We start from the raw sequence: 25,994 nt of genomic DNA, 5'->3' as shown, positions 1-25,994 counted from the left end.
TAAAAAGGAACTCCGTCTTTAAGACTTTCCCCATGATTGACAGGATTATCGATCAATAGATTAAAAGTTCCGCATGTTTAGACCAATCAAACGCCCTCTGGGCGGGGCTTACCCGCGCTCTCCGTCAGCCTCTCACCATCGGCGGATTGTTGTTGTCATCAAGATGGAGTTCTTGTTAGGGAATCCGTACAGCACTCCCGTTGGCCAGTGCATTGGTGAGTTAGCGGCTTATAATAGCCTGTTCTTCAACAGAATGTGTTTTAATAATACTTAAAGGTCCATGTTCATCAATGCTTGAAATGTGTAAATTAGTTGGCAGAATCATACAGGAGCGTGAACATTCAGCACTGTTTTGCTAGCCAGCATTTTCATCCGGTATAGACACAGAAATGATACTAGGAAATTACTCATTTGTTTTTATAATTGGAAAATTCACAGCTGGAGAGTTAGAGTAAGTGTTTCGTCAGCAGATCTTCACACTGTGACTGGGTGTGAAGCTGAAGTCTCGCTGGCTTCAATCAGAGCAGCATCGTTACAACATTTACAATTTAGGTCTGTATGGAGATATCACCTATCTCTGCTTATATATTTCATTTCGATTACCCTCATTAATGTAATACTTTGCTCAGCACAAAGTAATCTATACTGTTTTAAAATAACAAAATGTCATTATCCAGGCCACCAAATATATCAAATAGCCTATATCAAAAACATCAACCAGTTCTAAATGTCTCTTAATTTGTATAATTGCACTGTTAAACATTTTAGTATAAGATTATAGTCTATTTCAGGTTAATAAGTGCATTTCTTTTACAGTAATTTCACAGTAAGGCTTCTCTTGTATCTACTGCACTCTCAGACATTTCTTGTAAAAGACTACAGTATTTTACTGGCAATTTTAGTCAAGGTTTTACAATAGTACTGTAAAAAAAAAAAAAAGCTAGGTTTTATTGTGAAAACACAAAAATGACTGCAAACAAACAATATTATACTTTTATTATATTATATCTCTACAGCGCATATGTACTGTGAGGTACCCAGCATGTAATGCAGCATGAAAGATTATGCTGTGGATTTTTTTTTTCTTATTTTTTTGTTAACTTTTAGCAGTTTGTATTATTTGTATACGGAAGAGGATTAGGGCCAAGCAATAATAAAAAAATAAAACCATCTTGAGATTAAAGTTGTTCAATTTCGAGAAAAACTTGTTAAAATTCGAGAAAAAAATTGTTAAAATTCGAGAAAAAAGTCTAAATAAAATGTTGAGAAGAAACTCATTAAATTACGAGAGAAAACTCGTTAAATTTCAAGAAAAAAGTCTAGATAAAATTTTGAGAAGAAACTCATTAAATTACGAGAGAAAACTCATTAAATTTCAAGAAAAAAGTCGAGATAAAATGTTGAGAATAAACTCGTTAAATTCGTTAAATTACGAATTTGTTCTCTCTCGACTTTTTTCTCGTAATTTAACGAGTTTATTCTCAACATTTTATTTCGACATTTTTTTCTCGTAATTTTTATTTTTTTATTATTGCTTGGCCCTAATCCTCTTCCGTATTTGTAATATACAGTGTTATTATTATTATTATTATTATTATTTGTTGAGTGTCACAATTATGTCAAGCATTGATCATTAGGAATGTATATAAGAAGTATACAAAGTTTATGGTTCAGATATATCTACCAAAATAGAGTAAATCACACTTTAAAAGTATCTTGACCTTCAAATAATGATTGTATCAATTACATCGTTCCACCAGTAGGTGGTGACAAGTGACTGTAATTTGTCATTGAACATATTTGCCCTTTAATCATTCATTCAAAAGATTTGTTCAAAAACGCTGATTCATCCATTAGTTTTTTAAATTAGGCTTGTTCGAGATTAGGGCTGCACGATTTATCACACTATACGAAAAAGTGCAATTGAGTGAATTATGAAATCGCAAAGGCTGCGATTATTTTTTTTTTTATATGCACAGCTTGTCAATGAACTATGGCTCCAAATGCTAATCCATCTGAAAACACTGCGACTTGAGTCGCTTATAATGTACATTTGAAAAAGCAACATGCGTCACATATCTTTCCAGACATGAGAAGCATTTATTAACATCTTGTCCAACAAAAGACAACATTTAATAACATGTTTTTACTCCAAACTCACTTCATAAGTACAGTTGAGCATCCTTCTGTGAGATGATGTGGCTTCTTACAAAGAATAAGGCAGTCGTGTGTTTATTAGTCATGTTTAAACAAAGCGTTTCAATCTTCTGTTTATCAGCTACAGCTATAGTATGATGCCCATAGTATGATTTCCTGGAATGACGTGTGTTATCTACTTCTGCGGCAGGGAATATTTGGACTTTCTGCGCAAGAGCGCCCTCTGGCTTTCAGATGGAGAAGCATTTACTACTGATCACAGAGCCGTATAGCTCTGACAAGCTGCGCATAAAATAATCGCTGCCTTTGCCAAATCTTGTGCTGTTTAATCACGATAAATCGTGAAGCCCTATTCGAGATGCATCGGTTCAAAAGCATAAGGAGTCGTATGCTCTCCAATCGCTCTCGTGGTACTTTGATGTCATACGCTGATTGGTCTGTGCAGCGCCGATGCATAATGTTACTTGACGCCCACTCAGTGAATCCACTCACTCATGTACCTGATCTTCAGACCAAGTCTACAAAACTACATGCACATTATCTGCTATACACTCAGTTTGCAATTGTAAAACAAATTTTATTGAAAAATGCTAAACACAGTTCTCTACATTAGACACATCTTTCAAAACTAACAGCTCTTGGGTTTCATTTGGGAAACTCTGCTATTTAAATTCCACAACCATTTCCTGATAACCTACAACCAATGATCATGTGTGAAAACACTTAGACATACCGGTAATTTGTTCACTTAGAAATCAAAACTCACTGTTTTGAGAAAGAAATAAGTTGTTTTTTACCCCCTTGCATATCTGTTTATAGTATAAATATACCTAATTTGATCACTCAATAGTTTGAGACCCTTACATTTCCATTTATTTAGTAAATAGCCTATATACTGAATGCATACAAGTCAAGTCACCTCTATTTCTATAACGCTTTATACAATACAGATTGTTTCAAAGCAACTCCACAATAGTAACATTCAAATGCATTTTGTGTGTACACCCATAAACATAAATTTATTTGTTGACAACTAGTATTCATGTTTGATTGCAATTAGTAATAGTTAAAGTGTGACATATTAATTGATGAATCTTAAAACCAGTTTGTGTTAACATGTCTGGTTCTGAACTTGGTTACAACTATCCTAAAGCAACCTTTTCCAGGCACATGACTTTCGATTTGTTGACATTGCAGGTTGTGCAAACTAGTGCATGTTGCATCTTTAACCACTCTGATTTTGCTTTCCTTTGTTTTACATGAGTGGCTCTGCAAGGAAATATGTATGGCAGTTTATTTGCATTTTAAAGTTGTGTGCGGTCATTCCTAGGTAGAATTAGGCATGAAATAGTAAAATCTCTGAGACCACAATATGTTGAATGTCTATATTGATACAGTGGCACTCTGTATGCCTTGCAAATGCATGTTGCCTACACTTTACCACTGCAGTTTTAAAGGGGTCATGACAAGGATTTTCTATTTTATGCTCCTTAGTTTTACCGTTTTCGAATCCATTCAGCCGATCTCCGGCATAGCTTAGCATAGTTCATTGAATCTGATTAGACCGTTAGCATCTCGCTCAAAAATGACCAAAGAGTTTCGATATTTTTCCTATTTAAAACGTGACTCTTCTGTAGTTACGTCGTGTACTAAGACTGACTGAAAATTAAAAGTTGCGATTTTGCTAGGCTGATATGGCTAAGAACTATACTCTCATTCCGGTGTAATAATCAAGGAACTTTGCTGCTGTACCATGGGTGCAGCAGGTGCAATGATATTACGCAGCGTCTCTCACAAATGTCTCCATGGTTGCAAGGCACGCTCCCTGTGCAAGCAGGGGGTCACAGGCACTGCGTAATATCATTGCGCCTGCTGCACCCATGGTACGGCAGCAAAGTTAGAAAAATATCGAAACTCTTTGGTCATTTTTGAGCGAGATGCTAACGGTCTAATCAGATTCAATGAACTATGCTAAGCTATGCTAAAAGTGGTACCGCCAGACCCGGAGATCAGCTGAATGGATTCAAAAACGGTAAAACTCAACTGTTTAACTCTGGGGGAGTTGGAAAATGAGCCTATTTTCAGATAAAGTGGAGTGTACCATTAAGGTTCACTGTTTTTTTTATTTTATTTTTTATTAAAAAATAAGATATAAAAAATAATAATAATAGTCAACTAAACGTTTAGTCACAGAAAAAAAAACTCCACAGGAATGGGTGAAATCACGCAGAGACAGATCACTAAAACATCTGATCCATGCGGTAATATGCCGGGCAGTAGGGGTGATCCGTACGAACCAGGCCCCATGGTTCGGAACACATTTGATTTGTGGATTAATTGCATTTAGCCATTATATAGTAAAAGTTTATTATTTGCATGCGTTTGTAAGAATGCTTGAGTATTGTTTAAAACACTCAAGCATTTTTAAACCATTCAAATGCAAGAAGAGGCAAAATTTCATATAATTCATATAATTACCCATAAAAATCTGTCACAATTGTTTTCTTATGCTTTGTGATGCAGCTGCTGTCAGATACATACCGTTTCATCTTTCAACAAAAACTCCATGATGAATTCACATTGGCTGACCAACAATTTTTTGGTTTTAATGTGACTTCTGTGTGAGCTGTGCTTCATGCATGCTACAATATTTACAGGAGACAATGTACCTTTCACTAATTTACTAAGTATTGCAAGTATGCAAACCCAGGCGTGAATGCATAGCCACTATATTGCAATCTATATTATATTATACTTCAGTATTATCCTAATCAACTATGGTTTTGAGGCCTGAGACCAGGTTCATGTAAATTGATTGTTTATTATCACCCTGTAAAATGGGAAAAAATTACAGGTTCAGGAAAAGTCTATTTACTAAAATTTAGGTAAGTGAAAGAAATCTCTCTCAGCCTTCACAGCATCATAAGTATGTAAGAGGGCAAATTGCATTATCGCCATTCTGATTTGATTTGGTATTTTGTGAACAATGGCTCACTACTTTTCAGAACTACATTTCTCTGGCCTCGGGCCTGTGGTCATAAGTTGATTCTGCAGGTTCAGGATCTGCTGACCACAAGGCAATATCTTCTCAATGGATGAGCATTTCATTATGAGGCAGATAATTCTTTTTTTTTTCTTCAGCACTTAGCTCTTGCACGATACTTTTGTTAAAGCAGATGTCTTCTATTCGTGTCTGACATAAAAAAAAAACAGAGGTTCCAGGAGGAAAGTGACAGAACAGAAGCGAAAAGAAATGCCTTGGCCGTACACTACCGTTCAGTAGTTTGGGAATCTTACTGAGCCCAAACTTGAAAAGTAGTGTAAAGCCCAATTTGAATGGGGCTAGTTTTTACTGGCTTACTTTGTGATTTTAAAGGGGTCCTTGATTATGATTTCATTTTTTTAACTTTAGTTAGTGTGTAATGTTGCTGTTTGAGCAAACAACATCTGAAAAGTTACAATACTCAAAGTTCAATGCAAAGGGATATCGCTTTTTAAGGACTACAACAAACAGCTGGTAGGGACTACAACAAGCTTCTTTTCTCGGGTTGGTGACATCACTAACCACAAACTCTATAAACCCTGCTTCCAGGAACATGTGACAAAGGGGGTGAGGCCATGTTCTCTTTTAGAGAAGAGGAAGAGTTGTTGTAGTAGAATGTTGCTGTCATTTTACGCTGGACTGCTTCACAAACGAGGGTCAGTTTAATGCTGGATTTGCACAAAAGATTAACATGACGGCACATGCTAGTCGATGAGTTGAATCAACTCCACAGCAACTACATTATTTAAAAGTTGTAACTTCTTCCTGAGTCTCTCCATCAGTGTCCGACTCCGGTTTGAACAATGTAAGGCTGAACACCGTTACTGACATTCCTCATTTTGGCTGCGTGAGATTCTCCAGCTTCGTTGTTGTTGAGCAACCGAAGCGCGAGCTGTTAAAGCTCCGCCCTCTTCTGGAAAGCAGGCCAGGAGCAGCAGCTCATTTGCATTTAAAGGGACACAAAAACGGCATGTTTTTGCTCTCACCCAAATAGGGGCAAATTTGACAAGCTATAATAAATGATATGTGGGGTATTTTGAGCTGAAACTTAGTAGACACATTCTGAGGACACCAGAGACTTATGTTACATCTGTTAAAAGGGGCATTATAGGTCCCCTTTAATCCCATAAAAATTTCAGAGCAAATTGCTTACTCTTTTTCACCAAACTCAACGGTCCTCTGAAAAAGATAATCCAGTCTGAATGCAAATTTTCTGTTTGCGCAACAAGCACATGTGCTTTCAGTTCGTTTCAAAATAGATGCCATCTGATGAAAAAAATAAAATGATAAAATTAAGTCAAATCACAGAAACTGGGAAGACTGTGCATTTTCAATATCAGTGTCAGGTAAGATACTTGTTTAGATGTCTAGATGTCTCTGCTCACTTATGTGTTTATTAAAAACAGCCACTTTTATAAACAAATGTGAAGTGTTAAATAGGGTTTTAATAATAAATAAAAGTTTTAATCAGTAAGTAATTCATAAAATGTATACTTATCATATGTGATGGATGCAAGCACAGCAGATGACCTTCTGTAAGATCCACGTCTGGAAAATACACACTCCCACTGTAAACAACAGGGAGATCTTAGTCCTGTCTGAATTGGTACATAAAATCACAAACCTTGAGTGATAAGAATTGTAACTGCAATATCGTTTAGAAAACTAGTCCTTTCTGAATAGGGCTTTAGTATGAGAGAGGAAAACAAGCTATAATTGTTTGGTACCAATATGGACACAAGGCCACAGCTCTTGATTCATTTCCTGTGTCATAAAAACTAGCACCTCTGAAATAGACAAGGTTGACTTGACACAATAACAAAAGTCAATACCAGTAACCATAATAAAAACTATGTTAGTATAAACATTAGGCTATGAGGTTCAATTAAATCAATGGCATGTAGCTTTCAATGTTTTTTCAATAAATAAATAAATAAATAAGCATTGCTTTAATTGTTTTTTTGTTTGTTTTTTTAAAATATATTTCATATTAATATTTATATTATAAATACAACATTTATTAAGATCATTGCAGTTTTTTCATATCATCTTAAATAATATTAGATTAGTTCTGACCACCTTCTGAAGTGACAGAAGGTACTCTAAGGTTGCTTTGTAAATGTGCTGACAACGAGATTGTAATATTTGTCCTCGGAGAGATTAAAGGATGATGGTAAAAGTGTATCCTCCCCTCCTCTCAGACCAAATGTTATTCAGGACTGATACTGGCCCACCAAGGCGTGAACGTTTAAGGAAGCAAATCACAGAGAAGGACTTAATGAGTCTCCACATAAGTAGCTTTGGAATCTGAAGTGTTTGCTAAGTGTTCAGCTTTACTAAAGTATCACGTTGACAGCCAACTTCCTTGTGAGATTTTGTAATTGAAGTTCTGTATACACTTGTTTTTTACCAATACGAAGCTACTTGAGCTACTTGGGCAGGGAAACATTTCACAAACTCATTGTTCACGAGCCAGTAACTGGAAATACTGAAATGATTTGTCATTTTTTTAACTAAAAGTATTAAAAACTTAAAGGGAGAGTTCACCCAAAAATGAAAATTTGATGTTTATCTGCTTACCCCCAGCGCATCCAAGATGTAGGTGACTTTGTTTCTTCAGTAGAACACAAATGATGATTTTTAACTGCAACCATTGTCGTCTGTCAGTCAAATAATGGGAGTGAATGGGAACTCTATCAATAAGAGTCGAAAAAACATGCATAGACAAATCCAAATTAAACCCTGCGGCTCGTGACAACACATTGATGTCCTAAGACACGAAACGAGGTAGAATTAGGCATTTAACAGTGTATATATATAATTTTTTACCTCTAATACACCACTATGTCCAACTGCGTTCAGCATCTGATCACGCTCTGACAACGGCAGTGATGTCTCGCACTCACTGAAGTATAAGCGCGAGACATCACTAATGTTGTCAGAGCGAGATCAGACCTCACTAAGCGAGTGCTGAACGCAGTTGGACATAGTGGTGTATTAGAGGTTAAAAAATGATATAAATACTGTTCGGTTTCTCGCACAAACCGATCGTTTCGTGTCTTAGGACATCAATGTGTCGTCACGAGCCGCAGGGTTTAATATGGATTTGTCTGTGCAAGTTTTTTCGACTCTTATTGATAGAGTTTCCATTCACTCCCATTATTTGACTGACAGACGACAATGGTTGCAGTTAAAAAATCATAATTTGTGTTCTACTGAAGAAAAAAAGTCACCTACATCTTGGATGCACTGGAGGTAAGCAGATAAACATCAAATTTTCATTTTTGGGTGAACTATCCCTTTAAACTTTACTTAAACTTAAAAAAGTTGCATTTGTAACTACTAAAATAAAATAAGTTTGAAGTACTAAAATTACTAAAACAGAAATTAAAATAAACTAAATAGAAATACAGTTTCTAAAAACACACAAAAGCACAACAAAATTACTAAAATGAAATATGAAAATAATAAATAAAAGCTAATTAAATATTAATAAAAACTATAAGTAAGCAATAAGGTGCGAGAGACTGTTCTGTATCATGAATAAGTCATGACTGAAGGATGTTGTTAGGCACGACGAGAAGCGGAGTGCCTGCAACCCCTTCAGCTGTGACTTATTTACGATACAGCACAGCCTTGAGTACCTTATTGCTTTTATAAAACGGTTACCACACAATACAAATATTAAAGCCAGAAATATGTATCAATGCAACTTTCATGAAGTAAAATCACTAAAAGCCTTCCTTCCACCTGAAAAAATAGTCCCTGACCATGATCAGCAACAGAAGTTACATTATTACGCCATTAGATGGCGGCAAAGACTCTTTATGAGTGTGTGAGTCAGTAGTGAAGACTTTTATATTGAAAAGACTGAATTGTTGTGAACACGGAACAAGACATAACTGACAAATGCTTTGACTAGCGCTGTCAGTCATGGGAAAACCCCTTAACTATTAAAAGGACAAGATATTGCAGCGGACATTTAAATCTGAATGCAGGTAATAAACTCGTTCAATCGATCTCTTTCTCACAATAATCTTCTACGTAATACAGTAAGCTTCAAGGAACAATATCAACTGAGAACAAACAGTCTATGTTGCTAAGATTGGTTGCTAAGGGTGTTGTAGTGATACACAGAACTGTTGGGTGAAGCAAGAATCAAGGACAGGAACTAACCGTTTTAAAAGAGACAATAAATAATACTAAAATAACTGCTTGTGGTTCAGGAAGTTCTCTTATTATTCAGTTAGTTTATTCAGTGGTAGATTTGTTAGACTGATTCAAAGCATAACATGAATTTGTAAAACTTTTTGACCAGTTCATTAAAAAAAACGGCTCATTAAGAATCAAGAGTCATTTGTTCATGAATCACTCTGTATATTCAGCAGAGTTACAGCACTGCTGCCGATTAATATTAGGAAACACTGATGTATACAGGTCAGGCTGTGGTGTTCAGGTCTCAAATGTGTGTGACTGTATGGCCGTGTGGTGTTTGGCAGAGATTGGTACGGCTGAGTCCACGTGATTCAGACTAGCACTCAGTCCAGCTCTCGCTGTCTTCCGCCGCAGGGCTGAACTCAGCCATGTGTCTTGCCTGTTATCCACTTGCTTTCTTTACCTGTCTAACAGTTTCTAGCATACAATATTATCCAATTTTTATTTTCTTGCTCTTGTTTGTTTACTTATTGCCTCCTTTCTTCCTCCCCATGAATCTTCTTGAAGAGATTACTGGAGGATTTTCACTCTGGAAGTCGCTGGTTAAAGGAATATTCTGGAGAAGTTAAGCCCGGTTGACAGCATGTGAGACAGAAATTCCAAAAAAAAATTCATCTCCTCCCTATTTTTTCTTTAAAAAAAAAAAAAAAAAAGGGTTATGATATGCTTACAATGGAAGTGAATTAAAAGGTGAAATGTTATGTGCTAGTGGTTTTAAATCGCTTGAATGTGTAAATTGGCAAGATATAACACATGCAAATGATAAACTTTCACTCTATGGTGGTTAAACTTTGATATTAATGTGCTAATCACATGTGTGCCAAACTCTGGGGTCTGGTTCATAGGGATCACTGATCAATAGGGGTGTAACGATACGCTCAGGTCACGATACGGTACGTATCTCGATACAGAGTTCACGATACGATACGTATCACGATATTTTGAACAAAATGAAACTGAAATTCAAACAAGATTTATTAAAAAAACATGAACAAATTTCAATAATTTTCCTTGTTGTACATACAAGATCACATTTCAATAAAATAAATAAATATAAAATTTTAATAAAAACCTTCTGTATTCAAATTAACAGTTGAATAGGGCTGTCTGTCACTGAAAAAAAATGTTAAATTTAACATGAACTTAGAATTATGAATAGGGGCCGTTCACATATCGCGTCTAAAAAGGCGTGGAAGGCGCGGCCGCACCGCTTCTCCTTCTTTCCAAAGCGCTTGCGCTCCTGTGGCGTCGGCCGTTGCTATGCAACCATGAACTGAGCTCTCCAAGAGGATCAGGATGTTTCTGCAAAGGATAAATGATTTCTAGCCCTTGCATTAGTTTTACTACGAGATATATTGATGGAGATAAGATATAAAAACCACCATGAACAGGTATGATCAGCTATGATCAGCTGTTCGGCTGAGCTTTTGATGTTTTGTTAAGGAAAGGCCATAGCTGATCGGTTGATTCTTGTCACACGACCTGCGGTGCCCTTGCGGCATTCTGAGAAGTTGAGAATTGCATGCGCGTCGCGACCGCGTTGATCCCATTATGAGCGCGCCTGCCGCCCGGCTACATTTGAAAATAATAACTGACTTGCACGCGGAAAAGACGCAATATGTGAACGGCCCCTAACTTAAAGCAAAGCATCACAAGCGTCTTTTGCTTTTCTGTGAGCACAGCTATTGCTGTGCACTGCGGTGAAAGAAAGCCACGACTTTTCTCACGCGACCATGCAAGAGACTGACATGAGAAACGTTTAAACCTGCTTGCAAGATTCAATGTGTGCCCGAAACACTTACTGAACTAGAGAGCTGATTGAGACACACCATCTACGATAAATCGTTACACCCCTAATACTTATAGTAATTTAAAAATGTGGTAGCATTGGATCTGGACAGGAAGGATAACTCTGGGAGTTGGAAGGGGTGTGTCGCGATTCTGCCTTCTCACATCGCGATACAGGTTCGTGGACCTGCGTATCGCGATTTCGGTTTCATATCGCATATCGTTACAGCCCTACTGATCAACTATGATCTGTTTAACCACTACTATAGTTCAAAACAGTATGTGACAAGAGTAGTATGTCTGAATTCACAGTACTCATAAAAGAGTAGGCAAAAAGTGACCTGCTACTTCTGGTGGGATTCTGAAGTGTGCATATGATAGACACTTTACTATCCCATTAGGCCACGGGAGAGGATTTAGGAATAAGAGTGAAGCGACACAACTGATGTCATACATCACCTGACAGTGACAACATGGTGAATATAGTACATTCGAATTACATTCATACTACACACATTCGTACTATCAAAAGTACTGGTGTACTTGGGTACCAAGTCAGTACTGAAATTTAAAAAATGTCATGATACCAGCATTTCCCCCTAGCATTTTGAGCGCCGTTGAACGGATGCTGACTAACCTCTGATGGGCCATTGTGTTCATGTGCTCAACAGATATGTCTGTGATTGGCTACAAAGATCAGTGCTTCAAATACGTAAATAATGTCAGCGCCAATAGCCTTGTGGGCAGCGCGCCGACACATAGCGCAGTTGCGCTTTGGGCGTCCCGAGTTTGAGTCCTGGCTCATGGACCTTTTCCGATCTCTTTTTGTTATAACAAAAAGAACTCTGAACATTTAAATACAATAACGCAGTACACAAATTATAAAGTAAAATGTTTCAAACAGATCAAAGTGCAAAAGAATTATAAAGAACAACAGGTAACACTATATAAGATCTCATTATTTAACATTAGTTAATGCATTAACTAAGATTAAGAATGAGCAATAGCTACATTTGTTACAGAAGGTAATATTTTTTTGTTAATATTAGTTAATACAACTGATCATTGTTAGTTTTAGGTCCTTTAAATAATAATTACAACTTTTGATTTTAGTAATGTTAATAAACATTAACTAGAAATGAACATTAACTAAGATTAATAAATGCTATTTTAAATGCTAATAAATGCTATAATAAAAGTATTTTTTCATTGTCAGTTTGGTAATAATGAATTAACATATTAACTAATGAAGCCTTAGGTCATCGAGTGTTACTGAACAATATCAAATAATCAGAAAATTTCATTATAGGGCATGTTGTAGTCCATATTAAAATATAAAAATACTTAAGTTTGAAAATAAATAGCCAGTTAAGTCTTTAAATATTAAGTATTTGGTGTTGTGATGAACAACATTGCGAATACAAAAAAAACTGAATGGCTGTTTAAAGCATTTTAAATACTGTAGTACCGCAGCTGTTTATGGGTTTCCGGGGTAACCACAGTATTTCTGCTGTTCCATCAGCACCCTCTGCTGTAAGAGAGTGAACGTGCACTTTCATTCAGCGCGTCTCCTTGTTCTACCATGTGCTTCTCATGCAGGTTGGGTTTGTTTACATAGTGCGCGTGCCTCTTTGACGCTGCATACAGCGGTGTTGTGGATTTTATAGGGTTGATGGGTAAAGTATTCTTAAATTGTAATATAAAAATTCTAATAATTCGTAATAAATAATTATTCAAGGTATTTTGAGATGCCCACGGTAACAATATCATGCATATTCATTATCGTGATATACAGTATCGTATTACCGAATATCAGCACATCTAGTCACAATAAAGGCAAAAATAAATCTTAAAAAAAAAAAAAAAATGTCGTAAATACACATCTTTGATGCTCACTGAGCGCTTACACAGATACACACGGGAGCGTTTGAAAGCAGCCGTTTATCAGCGGATCCGTCTATCAGTGGATACCTAATATATCCGCTGATAGACTTATCCGTTGATATATGCCTGCTTTCAAACTCTCCTGCATTGATCATTGTAGCCAGTCACAGACATATATGTTGAGCACATGAACACAGTACTTTTCGGTACTTTTGACTACCCTATACTATATAGAACAAACTTTTTTAAAGGTTGCAAAGTACTTATTCAAAATAAGTACCTAATGCGATTTCGGACGCAGCCTGTGTCTTCTTAACAAAACAACCCACAGGCAGCCTACAGGAACATTGCTGTAGGACAGGAGTGGAAGAAGATGGCTGGTATGAACTCTGTCCTGGTGTCTGGTGAGCAGACAGTAGCAGCAGTTTTCTCTCCGCCTCGACACATCTGTCAGTTTGATAGAAGAGCAGCTCAGGGGTATGAATAAGGCATGAAGTATTTCCTGCGGCTCTGCAGACTAAAGGAAGAGGCCTCACCCAGCTGTGAAAGTGGTGTTATGCTCCAGACACTTCCCAGTTTGTTGAGGGAAAGTTCACTGGCACTGGCATGCTGATGGCAGGCCGACACGGTGTTCGGCCATACACTGATTATATTACTTGGACAACGTGGTACCACCACAACTGTCCTTTTAGATTTTTTTATAGAAATAAAAACAATTTAGTTCAATTGTCTTTCCTGTCATTTTTGATTAATGCGTCCTTGCTGACAAAGTCATTTATTTCAGGAATTCTGTTTATTTTATTAAGTACTTATTGGTCCTGGACTGCCTGTTGCTTCAGTTGATTGTTGAAAATATGTCTGTTGGCTAACATTGATTAAGTGAATGCTCAAATTTAATGTACAAGGATCATAATGCATGTAATTATCTTTAGCGCATGTACATGTGACATTCAGTAAGGGTTTTACCTGTTAGATTCATAGATTTAGTAGACTATTTCAAATGGATAGTTTATACAGACTTCTTCTGGTGATTTCTTAAACTAGTCGATTTGTCGTTTACACAATTTCTGTTTAAATGTTATGGAAATTAGTCATGGTGACCTAGATATGGGGATAAATTCTACATCAGCTAGAGATCTAACTGCTGCTTGTTCCAAATTTGTTCATGATGTTTCATTTTGGCCAAAGCACAGATCTGTGGTCAGCCACCCTAGTGACTCAAATGTAGTCAAAATTGGAACAGAAACTGTAACCTAAGTAGCTTTTTGGAAATGTTGCCTAAACTCATACTTGTAAAAACACAATTGATTATATCTTGATGAACAGAAGTTTCAATGTGTTTCAGTGTTTGTACGGATGTGTATTGGTGCTTTGCTGCTCAGCGTGAGAGCTTTTAGTGTAATAAACACATGTGAGCACTCTAAGAGCAGTTCCCTAACAATAGGGCCAAATGTACTAAAGGGTTACTAAAGGTGTTAAAGGGTTATTTCACCCAAAAAATGAAAATTCTGTCATTAAATACTCACCTTCGTGTCGTTCCACATCCGTAAGAACTTTGTTCATCTTTGAAACACAAATTAAGATATGTTTAATGAAATCTGAGAGCTTTCTATCCCTCTATAGAGATCCAAAGCAACTACTACTTTTACTGTCCAGAAAGGTAGTAAAGACATTGTTAAAGTAATCCATGTGACTCTAGTGGTTTAACCCCCATTAAGCAATGCGATTGCTTTGTTTGCGCAAAAATTTTTTTTACCACATTATGAAAATATTGATCTGCAATGCGCGTTCACTAGAGCACATGAAGCATACGTTTTGCGTTCACACGAGAGCTGACGTTGTTGCGTGAACACTCTTTGACCGTATGAGTGAAACTGCTTCTCAAACAAGAGAAAATGTAGGATGAGACTTTATTTTGTCCATGGGGAATTGATTAGATGGTTGGGGTTTGCTATTTGTGGATCTCTTGTGAGTGACAGGTTGCCCCGCCCTCAAAGCTCTACAGTGTAATTTTATTTCAACCATGTTATCCAAATATTGTGACTAATATGCATTGATAATTTGGGGTAAACCTAAACTAAATAAGTAAATTTAATGAATTAAAACGTTAAAGTTAACAGAGACTCCAAGTTTCTCCACTTTAAAGGGTTAGTTCGGAAGCTAGTTATTTGAATTTCTAAAGTTTTAAATATGGATATTTTTCTCACAAAAACCCATCGCTTCACTTCAGAAGGACTTTTTTAACCCTCTGGAGTCGTATGGATTAGGATGGATGCAGTTTTTTTTTTTTGCTTCAAAATGTGGACACACTTATTCACAACCATTATACACCTTGGAGGAGCAACAATATTTTTAAATATATCTCTGATTGTGTTTGTCTGAAAGAAAATAGTCATATACACCTAGGATGAGTAAATCATGGGATAATTTTCATTTTTGGGTGAACTATCCCTTTAAAGGTCAGGAACTGTGTGGATGCAAAAAGATATTTATTGATTTATTTATTTCACTTAAAAGGGTCTTTGCTTGCTTGCAAATGTTAAAGGTGCTCTAAGTGATGTCACGTGTTTTTAGACACACACTGTAAAAAAAACGCGGTCTCTGTAGTCGCCACAAGCTCTGAAAACGGCAATAAAAACAAACTGTTGCAGCCTGGACCACGAATCATAATAAACACGCTCCAGCCAATAACCGACAAGAATGATTTTAAATGCGCGTTCATGACTGTTTCAGGAAGCACGGAGGGGAGGGGGAGGAGGAGGGAGGGTCTAGCTAGCCTCTGTTTTGTTTGACAACATTTCGTACGTCAACAGGAAGTTACTCCACCCAGGATCGCTTAGAGCACCTTTAACAACATTTAATTGGAATTGCACAGATTTCCCTCTTAAAATCTGCACAGAAAATGCCCCCCAAAAAATCCAGATTCTACTCATGTGTCTGATGATAAAACTCACAGCACGGTTTCCAAAGGAGTACAGGAAAGTGTCAAGGAAACAGAAGTTGTTTTGAGTGTGGAATGTAGTTTATAGACCGGTTGCCAGATTGTGACATTTCACCTGCTTGATCAGATCTTCTTTGCTATGTTTTGTCATCAGTCCCCACCCTTATCCTGAGTCACTCACCAGGAAAGCAATGCCAGCTTCATGTTGAGCAACAGTGAAATCTCTCAAGTGTACATCCTCAATAATGTGGCATTTACTGTTCGTTCTAAAGCTGTTTGGCTTAAAAACAAGCCAGACAGACACGCAAAAGCACATTTTAGCTGTAAGCTGTCATGTACGAGAATCATACCCAAGTTTCTTCACACCTGATTTCAAAAGATTGTGAAACTAGATCTTATTTCATCACACTCTCTTCCTAAACGTTGTATTATGAAACACATGCTGGTGATTTTTATTTTCTAAAAGTACTACATTAACTTCTCACTATCTCATCACTGTGTAAATCAAGCCTTTTTTTTTACCAGAAGAGCACCAGTAGTTGGATAAGATTAAAATCTTATCTGTGCTACTATTGTGTAAGCAATGAGGAAAATGACATCTGACAATTGATTAATAATCCAGGCCAGGCGAGTTCAGGTCAGGCCTCCCTCACAGATGGGAGGCAGTAAAGCTGAAATCTCTTCTGCTAGAGGCTGATCTTCTCATAGAGTGATTCAGGTTAGCAGTGATGGGGAGTAACTGAAAGTTTTGTCTCAGCCAATTTAAAGGTGCAGTAAGCGATTTCTGAGAAACGCTGTTGAAAGTGGATCAGACTGAGCAGCATAACACAGTTGTAGCCAATCAGCAGTAGGGGAGCGTGTGCACTCATGATGGGGGAGGAGAGAGAGTGAGGAAGGGGGAGATTTGAAGAAAGACTGTAGAAAGAGAGATGGCTAAGAGACATTACAAGCTGTTTTATTAATGTCTTTCTACCATTGAAACACTGATTGAGCGATTACATGAGATATTATACGTTTCAGTAAGTTGTACTGTATCTTTCAACATACCTTCAGATGTTCATTCATGTTTATTCTGTAATTAGTATTAAAGAGGAAGAGAAGATCGCGTTTAATCGTGCTCAACGCTGCCGCCTGTACAGTGATCTGTCACGCCAAAACGACATTTTTTTGTTTGTTTGAATTTCGCGATTAAATGGAGAGAATTTGAAAGATGACACTTGGTTTGTTGCAGTTAATGGTGGTTAGGCTACAACTCTTGTACTCGTTGTGTAGATCCAATATGCCAGGGCTAGGTGGGGCAGCAGGGGGTGGGGCACGTTCAGTACACTATGAGAGTATCGCGGTTCATACCGTGGTTGGTTTATCGTGTTTTTTCAGTTCGGTTTTAATATCGTTACACCCCTAATATGTACACACATATACATCCACACTTAGTGGTTTATATGTGTGTTTTAGTGTGTAATTTAGTTAAATGTATAACATGTAACATGTTTGTTTGCTGACCAGAACTATATGTCAGAGAGGGGGAGTGTTCTGGAAAAATTTTTGAAAACAGTCATTATATTTTGTAGAAACTTTTGATGACGGTAATGGTGCAGAAATGACATGTCACATTTATTTGCAATTGATCTGTGATTTTATTTCTTTAATTTATTTATTTTTTCCTGGTCCTCGTGGTTTCTTGTGCAAGATAAATATTTACTCTGATTTTTAGATATTTTAGACATTTTTGTAGTACCCTATGATTTCTGTGATGTGAACGGTATACAGAAAAAATTAAATTTAAAAACATAATTTGAAAAAAATAAAATAAAATTAATTATATCTATTTATGTAGGCTACTTAAAAAGAAGTTACCATACTAAATAGATTTTTATGTTGTTAGTTATATTTTGTTAGTAGCTTATTTAAATTATGTCTTGACAAGCTACACTACAGTTTTGAAGTAGCTTCCCAGACCTAAAGGTGCGTTCCAATCAACTGTTAGTGCCATGCAAAATGGACTTCACAGGGTATTTCACCATCTTAAGTGACTTTCCCATATGAAGGGAGCGAAGTTCAAAGAGAATGTGAACAGCATTGGCATCATCCCAATACTGCAAGTTCTGACTAATATAATGATGGTGTAATGGCTCTACCATATTTATAAAGTTTAATTAGTCCCAGGTGTAAGTTTAATTGTACATGTTATTTTTTAGTATAAAGTGCGCAAGACACAACAGTTGCAATGCAACTATCATGATTACAGTTGGTTAAGATAAAATACTCATCTAATATAACCACATTGCATTTATTTTATATTTTAAACATCGCAACAGACTTTTCAAATCACTCAATTTAGCGTTTTCAAATATAACATATTAATTGAAATTTAGAATACATTTTTATATATATATATCCTTCAGAAATCATTCTAATATGCTGATTTGCTGCTCAATAAACATTTATGATTTTTTTCAATGTTGAAAACAGTTGTGTACTTTTTTTTTCAGGATTCCTTGATGAATAGAAAGTTCAAAAGAACAGCATTTATCTGAAATACAAAGCTTCTGTAGCATTATACACTACCGTTCAAAAGTTTGGGGTCAGTAAGAATTTTTATTTTTATTTTTTTGAAAAGAAATTAAAGAAATGAATACTTTTATTCAGCAAGGATGCATTAAATCAATCAAAAGTGGCAGTAAAGACATTTATAATGTTACAAAAGATTAGATTTCAGATAAACACTGTTCTTTTGAACTTTCTATTCATCAAATAATCCTGAAAAGAAATATCGTACACAAATATTTTGTACAATTGTACACATTAAATGTTTCTTGAGCAGCAGATCAGCATATTAGAATGATTTCTGAAGGATCATGTGACACTGAAGACTGGAGTAATGATGCTGAAAATTCAGCTTTGCATCACAGGAATAAATTACTTTGTCAAATATATTCAAATAGAAAACAGATATTTTAAATTGTAATAATATTTCACAATATTACTGTTTTTACTGTATTTTTAATTAAATAAATGTAGCCTTGGTGAGCAGACGAAACTTCTTTTAAAAACATTAAAAATCTTAGTGGTTCCAAACTTTTGGACTGTACTGTGTATGTATATATATATATATATATATATATATATATATATATATATATATATATATATATATATATATACACGCATGTATATTAAATAAAAGTATAATATATTTATTTACAGAAGTATATTATCTCATCATACCTCACATTTCTCTAATATGCACAATTTGAGTTTGGTCTGTTTGATGTTACTTCAGGGTGTTCCGAATGAACGTATTTTGTCAAGTGAAGTTAACTTACACAGCATGCTCAGGGAATGAGCTGTGAACACTACGTAGTGACTCTGTCGATTGGAACACAGCTTGAGTTCCAGACGTGGTCATGTGTCCGGAACTCGTGATTGAGTTTGTGTCAGTAATTGAAACATCCTGCTGATCAGTGTGTGATTTGTTTCTCACAGAAAAAGCCACAGATGGCTCCTTGCAGAATGAAGACTGGACACTCAACATGGAGATTTGTGACATCATTAATGAGACCGAGGAAGGGTGAGAAACCAACACACACACACACACACACACACACACACACACACACACACACACACACACACACACACTTGCACACAGATTCTGCTGATGACTCACAGTGACTCTCACAGACCACAGAGCAGACAGTGGCCCTGTCCCAAATGGCACACTTCATATGTCCTTTCGGGCTTGTGGACTTACAATGGCTGTAGGGCTGTCAAACGATTAATCGCATACAAAATAAAAGTTTGAGTTTGCCTAATATATGTGGGTGTACTGTGTGTAATTATTATGTATATATAAATAAATACACATCCATGTATATATTTGAGAAATATTTACAAGTATATGTATTTCTTTAATATTTTAGATAATTTATATTTTTTTGTACATAAATAACTTATTTCTCTTAAATATATACATTAATTTGTGTGTATTTATATATACATATTATTTACACACATTACTCACATATATATCATGCAAACTCAAACTTTTATTTTGTATGCAATTAATCGCGATTAATCGTTTGACAGCCCTAAATGGCTGCCGCGTGTGCGTTGGGTGTCCCGTTTGTCATTTTAGTTTTCAGAAGGGTGTTCGCGAGCTCCACAGCAGACTTCTTCCCAATAGTCAAAGCGGCATTACGCCACAAAAGTGTGGACTCGTAGGAAGACCGTGAGTGTTTAGGGTGCCATTTGGGACAGGACCTGACTGTGAATGTCTTTTCGTAGCATTGTGCTTCATCAGTAATGGGTTCTCGCAGTTCCTCTGGGCCTGTTTACACCTGATGTCGAAAAGCATAAAACCTCTGACTTTCTTTCTTCTGCAGAACACAAAAGAAGATAATTTGAAGAATGTTTACTCATAAGTCATAACCCAATCTGCTTGCAATCACATCATTCTCTATAGGGCACATTTGAATGGTAGTTTTCTATATGACATCGGGGATGCAGAGCACATTAGTAAGGCCGCTGTATGCAGAGCGGTAAGGAAAGTGTGCCTAGCTCTCACGCTTTTTCTGAGAGTTTTTGTGTTGTTTCCTGGACACAAACCTATGAGAGCCATCAAAGAGCAGTTTCACAGGATTGCAGGTCAGTGGTGCAGAAATTGGTTTAAATGAGGCTAATCTGACATGATAACATGATGCAGCGATCACTGGAAGTTACCTAACAATTACAATTTAATTACTGGGTCTTTTTTTTAATAACATTTAGGATTTCCTGATGTGGTTGGATGCTTTGATGACACACAATATACCCATCATTGCACCTTCTGAAAATGAAACAGATTACTTTATGGACAATTTATTTGGTCATCTGTATTTCCTACTAATACAAAAGCAACAGTTATTCTTTTTCCAGTTGGATTTTAATATTCTTCCAATGCTTGGTATTGTGGCCATCCTCTCTTCACTCAAAGTTGATTGAACTAACTCGATTTAGTTGTTCTGAAACTGAAAACTCAAGAGTTTCCCATCTCTGAGTAAGTCAACTCAATTCAAGTTTTAACTCAGAGTTGGTTGAACCACCTTATTGAAATGGGCCCCTGGTCAACCACAGAAGAACTGTCTGATTTAAATTTTTTGACATCTTTAGTACTGATAAACATACACATTGATGTATTAAATGACGTACACTACCATTCAGAAGTTTGAGGTTGGTAATATTTTTGTGAAAGAAGTCTCTTATGCTTACCAAGGCTGCATTTATTTGATCGAAAATACTGTAAAAACAGTAGCATTGTGAAATATTATTACAATTTTTTGAAATTTGAATACATTTTAAAATGTAATATATTCCTGTGGTCAAAGCTGAATTTTCAGCATCATTACTTGTGAAATACACACATATAAATAAAATACATATACATACACATATACATACATCCATACATAAATATACAATATACATATACAGGTAGAGAAAAAAACAAACAAAGGGGAAGTACTCAAGTTCAGGAGCTTGAATTAATGAGTAAACATAATTAAATCAACTTAAATTAAATCAGATAAAGAAAAGAGATCATCTCAACCAGGCTTTCAGTGACTCAGCAACAGTGTGCCAAAATACAGAGTGTCTTTTCATCCGAACCATTAAAGGTGCCCTAGATTCAAAAATTGAACTTACCTCGGCATAGTTGAATAACAAGAGTTCAGTACATGGAAATGACATACAGTGAGTCTCAAACTCCATTGTTTCCTCCTTCTTATATAAATCTCATTTGTTTAAAAGACCTCTGAAGAACAGGCAAATCTCAACATAACACCGACTGTTACGTAACAGTTGGGGTGTACGCCCCCAATATTTGCATATGCCAGCTCATGTTCAAGGCATTACACAAGGGCAGCCAGTATTAACGTCTGGATGTGCACAGCTGAATCATCAGACTAGGTAAGCAAGCAAGAACAATAGCGAAAAATGGCAGATGGAGCAATAATAACTGACATGATCCATGATATCATGATATTTTTAGTGATATTTGTAAATTGTCTTTCTAAATGTTTCGTTAGCATGTTGCTAATGTACTGTTAAATGTGGTTAAAGTTACCATCGGTTATTACTGTATTCACGGAGACAAGAGCCGTTGCTATTTTCATTTTTAAACACTTGCAGTCTGTATAATGCATAAACACAACTTCATTCTTTATAAATCTCTCCAACAGTGTAGCATTAGCCATTAGCCACGGAGCACTATCAAACTCATTCAGAATCAATGTAAACATCAAAATAAACACTGTACTTACGCGATTAGACATGCTGCATGATGAACACTTTGTAAAGATCCATTTTGAGGGTTATATTAGCTGTGTGAACTTTTTTTATGTTTAAGGCAAGCGCGAGCTCTTGGGGCATGGAGCACGAGATTTAAAGGGCCACACACCCTGAATCGGCTCATTTCTAATTATGCCCCAAAATAGGCAGTTAAAAAAATTAATTAAAAAAAATCTATGGGGTATTTTGAGCTGAAACTTTGCAGACACATTCAGGGGACACCTTAGACTTATATTACATCCAAAAGTTCTAGGGTACCTTTAAGTCGAGCAGTGGACGGTTAAAAAAAAAGTCACATCCAGAAATGTAAGAATCCGACATTTAACAGAAAGTCATCTTTTTAGCAGCTATGAGGCCAGCTAGTACTGTGCGCTTATGCTTATTATTAATGTTTCCCTTGAGAAATAATCGATTTATATAAAGGGTGTACAAGCAAAGGCTGTTGCCAGGGTGCACCATATGCTTTGAGGGCCGATCTAAGCTGTAGGTAAAAATAAAAACAAAAAACAAAAATAGGAGGCTGGCAAATTGAATGAGTTTGCAGTGTCTTGAAAAGAACACAAATCAGAATCATTATGAATGTACTTCAAATAGCAAATACCAGTCCTACTCCAGTGCAAAGGAGGAATGGGTCTGTCACCAATTGTCAGGCCTTTATTATTGAATATGGGAGACTGTGTATGCCACCTACAGGAGATATTGCATCTAGATTCAACCAACCTCCAAGTTTGAATAAGATGGGAAACTATGGGACCAAAGCACATGCATTAGAAAAAAGGATGTCTTCCAGATTCCACAAACGCACAATATGTTCTTCTATCTTACGCCAAGAGACAGGGGTATGAGGGTTAAACCATACAAGCAGAGGCCGGAGCACAAAAGACCAAAAATAGAACTTAATGTAATACTGTTAAGCCCCCATTTACCCTCTTCCTCTGTGAAGTAGCCAACTTCAAATGCTGTCTTTTTCTATTCCAGATTAATTGGGAGATATTACCATGGATTTAATTCCAGAAGTTGACAGAAGGGAGGGGTATCATAGAACTAAAAAAAATCAGTTGAGGCAAAATATTTATTTTTGCAATAGAGATCCCGGCCTGTAGAGAGTTGGGCAGATTAATCCATCTGTCCAGATCTCTCTTGATGTCCTTGCCTACTTCTGAAAATTATGCGTCACAGTATGGTTCAAAGAGGGATAAATTTGTATCCCAAGGTAATTAAAGTGCTGAACAGCAGAAATAATGGGTGGATACTGCAACATTTTAGCAGACTCATTTAGGGCAGATTTACACCAATTAACCTTGAAACCAGGTAAATGGCAAAACTCTTCACAAATAGACAGCAGGCTAGAAATAGACTGTACTGGATTTTCCATGAAAACCAGGGCTGGGTTTACCGATAACGTTGTCTCTTAGCACGCTATGAAGACTCTAAAGGTATACCTTAACTGAAAATATAAAGTGAATTCCCTGAACTATCCCTTAGAAGGTTGCTTAAGACAGTGTTTCTCAACTCCAGTCCTCGGGACCCACTGCTCTGCACATTTTGTATGTATCCCTTATTTAACACACCTGATTTAGATCATCAGCTCATTAGGAGAGTCTGCATGAACTGAATTGAGTGTGTCATATAAGAGAGACATACAAAATGTGCAGAGCAGTGGGTCCCGAGGACTGGAGTTGAGAACCACTGGCTTAAGATATATCTTCTTAAGTGTGACGTTACCAGGTGCTGTCCATGGCGGCGGTGCTGAATTGGTTGACATCGATGGCTCGAGAATCAATAATTCACTCTATACAGGGGCTTCACTCTAATTCATAATTCACTCTATACACTCTATACAAATTGCATTTATCAGGACTTTATAAAAGGATTTTATAAAAAAAAATCCAAATTGCAAACTAAATCTATATTCTAATTCATATTCTGGTGGGTCATATTCTAGCTGATCCCCCAGCGTGAGTTTAAGGCGACCGATATTTTACAACATTATTATTATTATTATTTTTTTTTTTTTTAATTCCTTGGAAACGCGTCAGGCAACCTTTTTAATTTAAAGGTGCCGTTGAACGTTTTTTTAAAGATTTAATATAAGTCTAAGGTGTCCCCTGAATGTGTCTGTGAAGTTTCAGCTCAAAATACCCCATCAATTTTTTTTTTTTATTAATTTTTTTGATTTTGGGGCATCATTAAATATGAGCCGATTTAGGCTGCGGCCCCTTTAAATGCTCACGCTCCCCGCCCACGGAGCTCGTGCTTGCCTTAAACAATGCATAAACAAAGTTCACACAGCTAATATAACCCTCAAAATGGATCTTTACAAAGTGTTCGTCATGCAACATGTCTATTTGCGTAAGTATGGTATTTATTTGGATGTTTACATTTGATTCTGAACGAGTTTGATAGTGCTCCGTGGCTAAAGCTAACATTACACACTGTTGGAGAGATTTATAAAGAATGAAGTTGTGTTTATGAATTATACAGACTGCAAGTGTTTAAAAATGAAAGTAACGACAGTCTTGTCTCCGTGAATACAGTAAGAAACGATGGTAACTTTAACCACATTTAACAGTACATTAGCAACATGCTAACAAAACATTTAGAAAGACAATTCACAAATATCACTAAAAATATCATGTTATCATGAATCATGTCAGTTAATATTGCTCCATCTTCCATTTTTCGCTATTGTTCTTGCTTGCTTACCTAGTCTGATTATTCAGTTGTGCACAGATCCAAACGTTAATACTGGCTGCCCTTGTGTAATGCCTTGAACATGGGCTGGCATATGCAAATATTGGGGGTGTACATATTAATGATCCCGACTGTTACGTAACAGTCGGTGTTATGTTGAGATTCGCCTGTTTTTCGGAGGTCTTTTAAACAAATGAGATTTATATAAGAAGGAGGAAACAATGGAGTTTGAGACTCACTGTATGTCATTTCCATGTACTGAACTCTTGTTATTCAACTATGCTGAGGTAAATTCAATTTTTAATTCTAGGGCATCTTTAAATTTCAAACACTAAATTATATAATTGAAAGGGTTATTATTGCAGCTTCCATAGACATCAGTGTATGGAATTTGATTTTTAACAAACTATAAATGTCTTTTTTTATACAGTCAAACCAAAATTTATTCAGACACCTTGAACATTTCATTCATTAATACAGTTTCACTATAGTTTAAAAATGGTAAGAACTCTGAGTTAAAAAGTGACAGAAAAAAAAAATCTTAATTATGTCAGATAACACTTAAGTAAAACATGGTCAGGTCAAAGTGTCTGAATAATTTTTGGTTCCAAATGTTTATTAATTTTACTGGTAGTCCACTGTATGAAGAATGTTTGGGTATAATATGTCACAGTTTACTTTATTTTGCTATCCTCACTTACATAAATGAACTATAGTGTCCTGCACCCACTAGTAAACATTTATCAAAAACATCTGAATAATTTTTGGTTTGACTGTATAGCCTTGTACTTCATTCGAAGGTGTATTTAAATGTCTGAAACCTAAAATAAACCTGATGTGGTTGAAAACACTGAATAGTTGTGATATATGACAAGTGCTAAGCGTATCTGTCTCTGGATCAGCGCTAAAGCACATTTGAATTTAGCAGTGAATTTTTGCATTTTA

General features: G+C 36.2%; 1 protein-coding gene across 3 annotated transcripts in view; it reads left to right on the top strand.

Annotated features, from left to right (window-relative positions):
- Window positions 1-68: 68 nt before the first annotated feature.
- The window catches only part of LOC125266486 (TOM1-like protein 2), a 51,991-nt gene continuing 26,065 nt past the window's right edge, over window positions 69-25,994 (top strand). The window contains exons 1-2 of one of the 3 annotated variants that reach the window (XM_048187202.1): window positions 69-215; window positions 19,515-19,599. In XM_048187202.1, the coding sequence (XP_048043159.1) occupies window positions 74-215; window positions 19,515-19,599 (227 nt within the window). In that variant the 5' untranslated portion in view covers window positions 69-73. The remainder of the gene's footprint in view (window positions 216-19,514; window positions 19,600-25,994) is intronic. The other 2 variants (XM_048187212.1, XM_048187221.1) reach the window with 2 other exon arrangements.

Source organism: Megalobrama amblycephala, linkage group LG1 (assembly GCF_018812025.1).
Source record: "Megalobrama amblycephala isolate DHTTF-2021 linkage group LG1, ASM1881202v1, whole genome shotgun sequence".
Classification (NCBI taxonomy): Eukaryota; Metazoa; Chordata; class Actinopteri; order Cypriniformes; family Xenocyprididae; genus Megalobrama; species Megalobrama amblycephala.
Note: the sequence above shows the minus strand (reverse complement) of the source record. Positions and strands in the feature narration are given on the sequence as shown.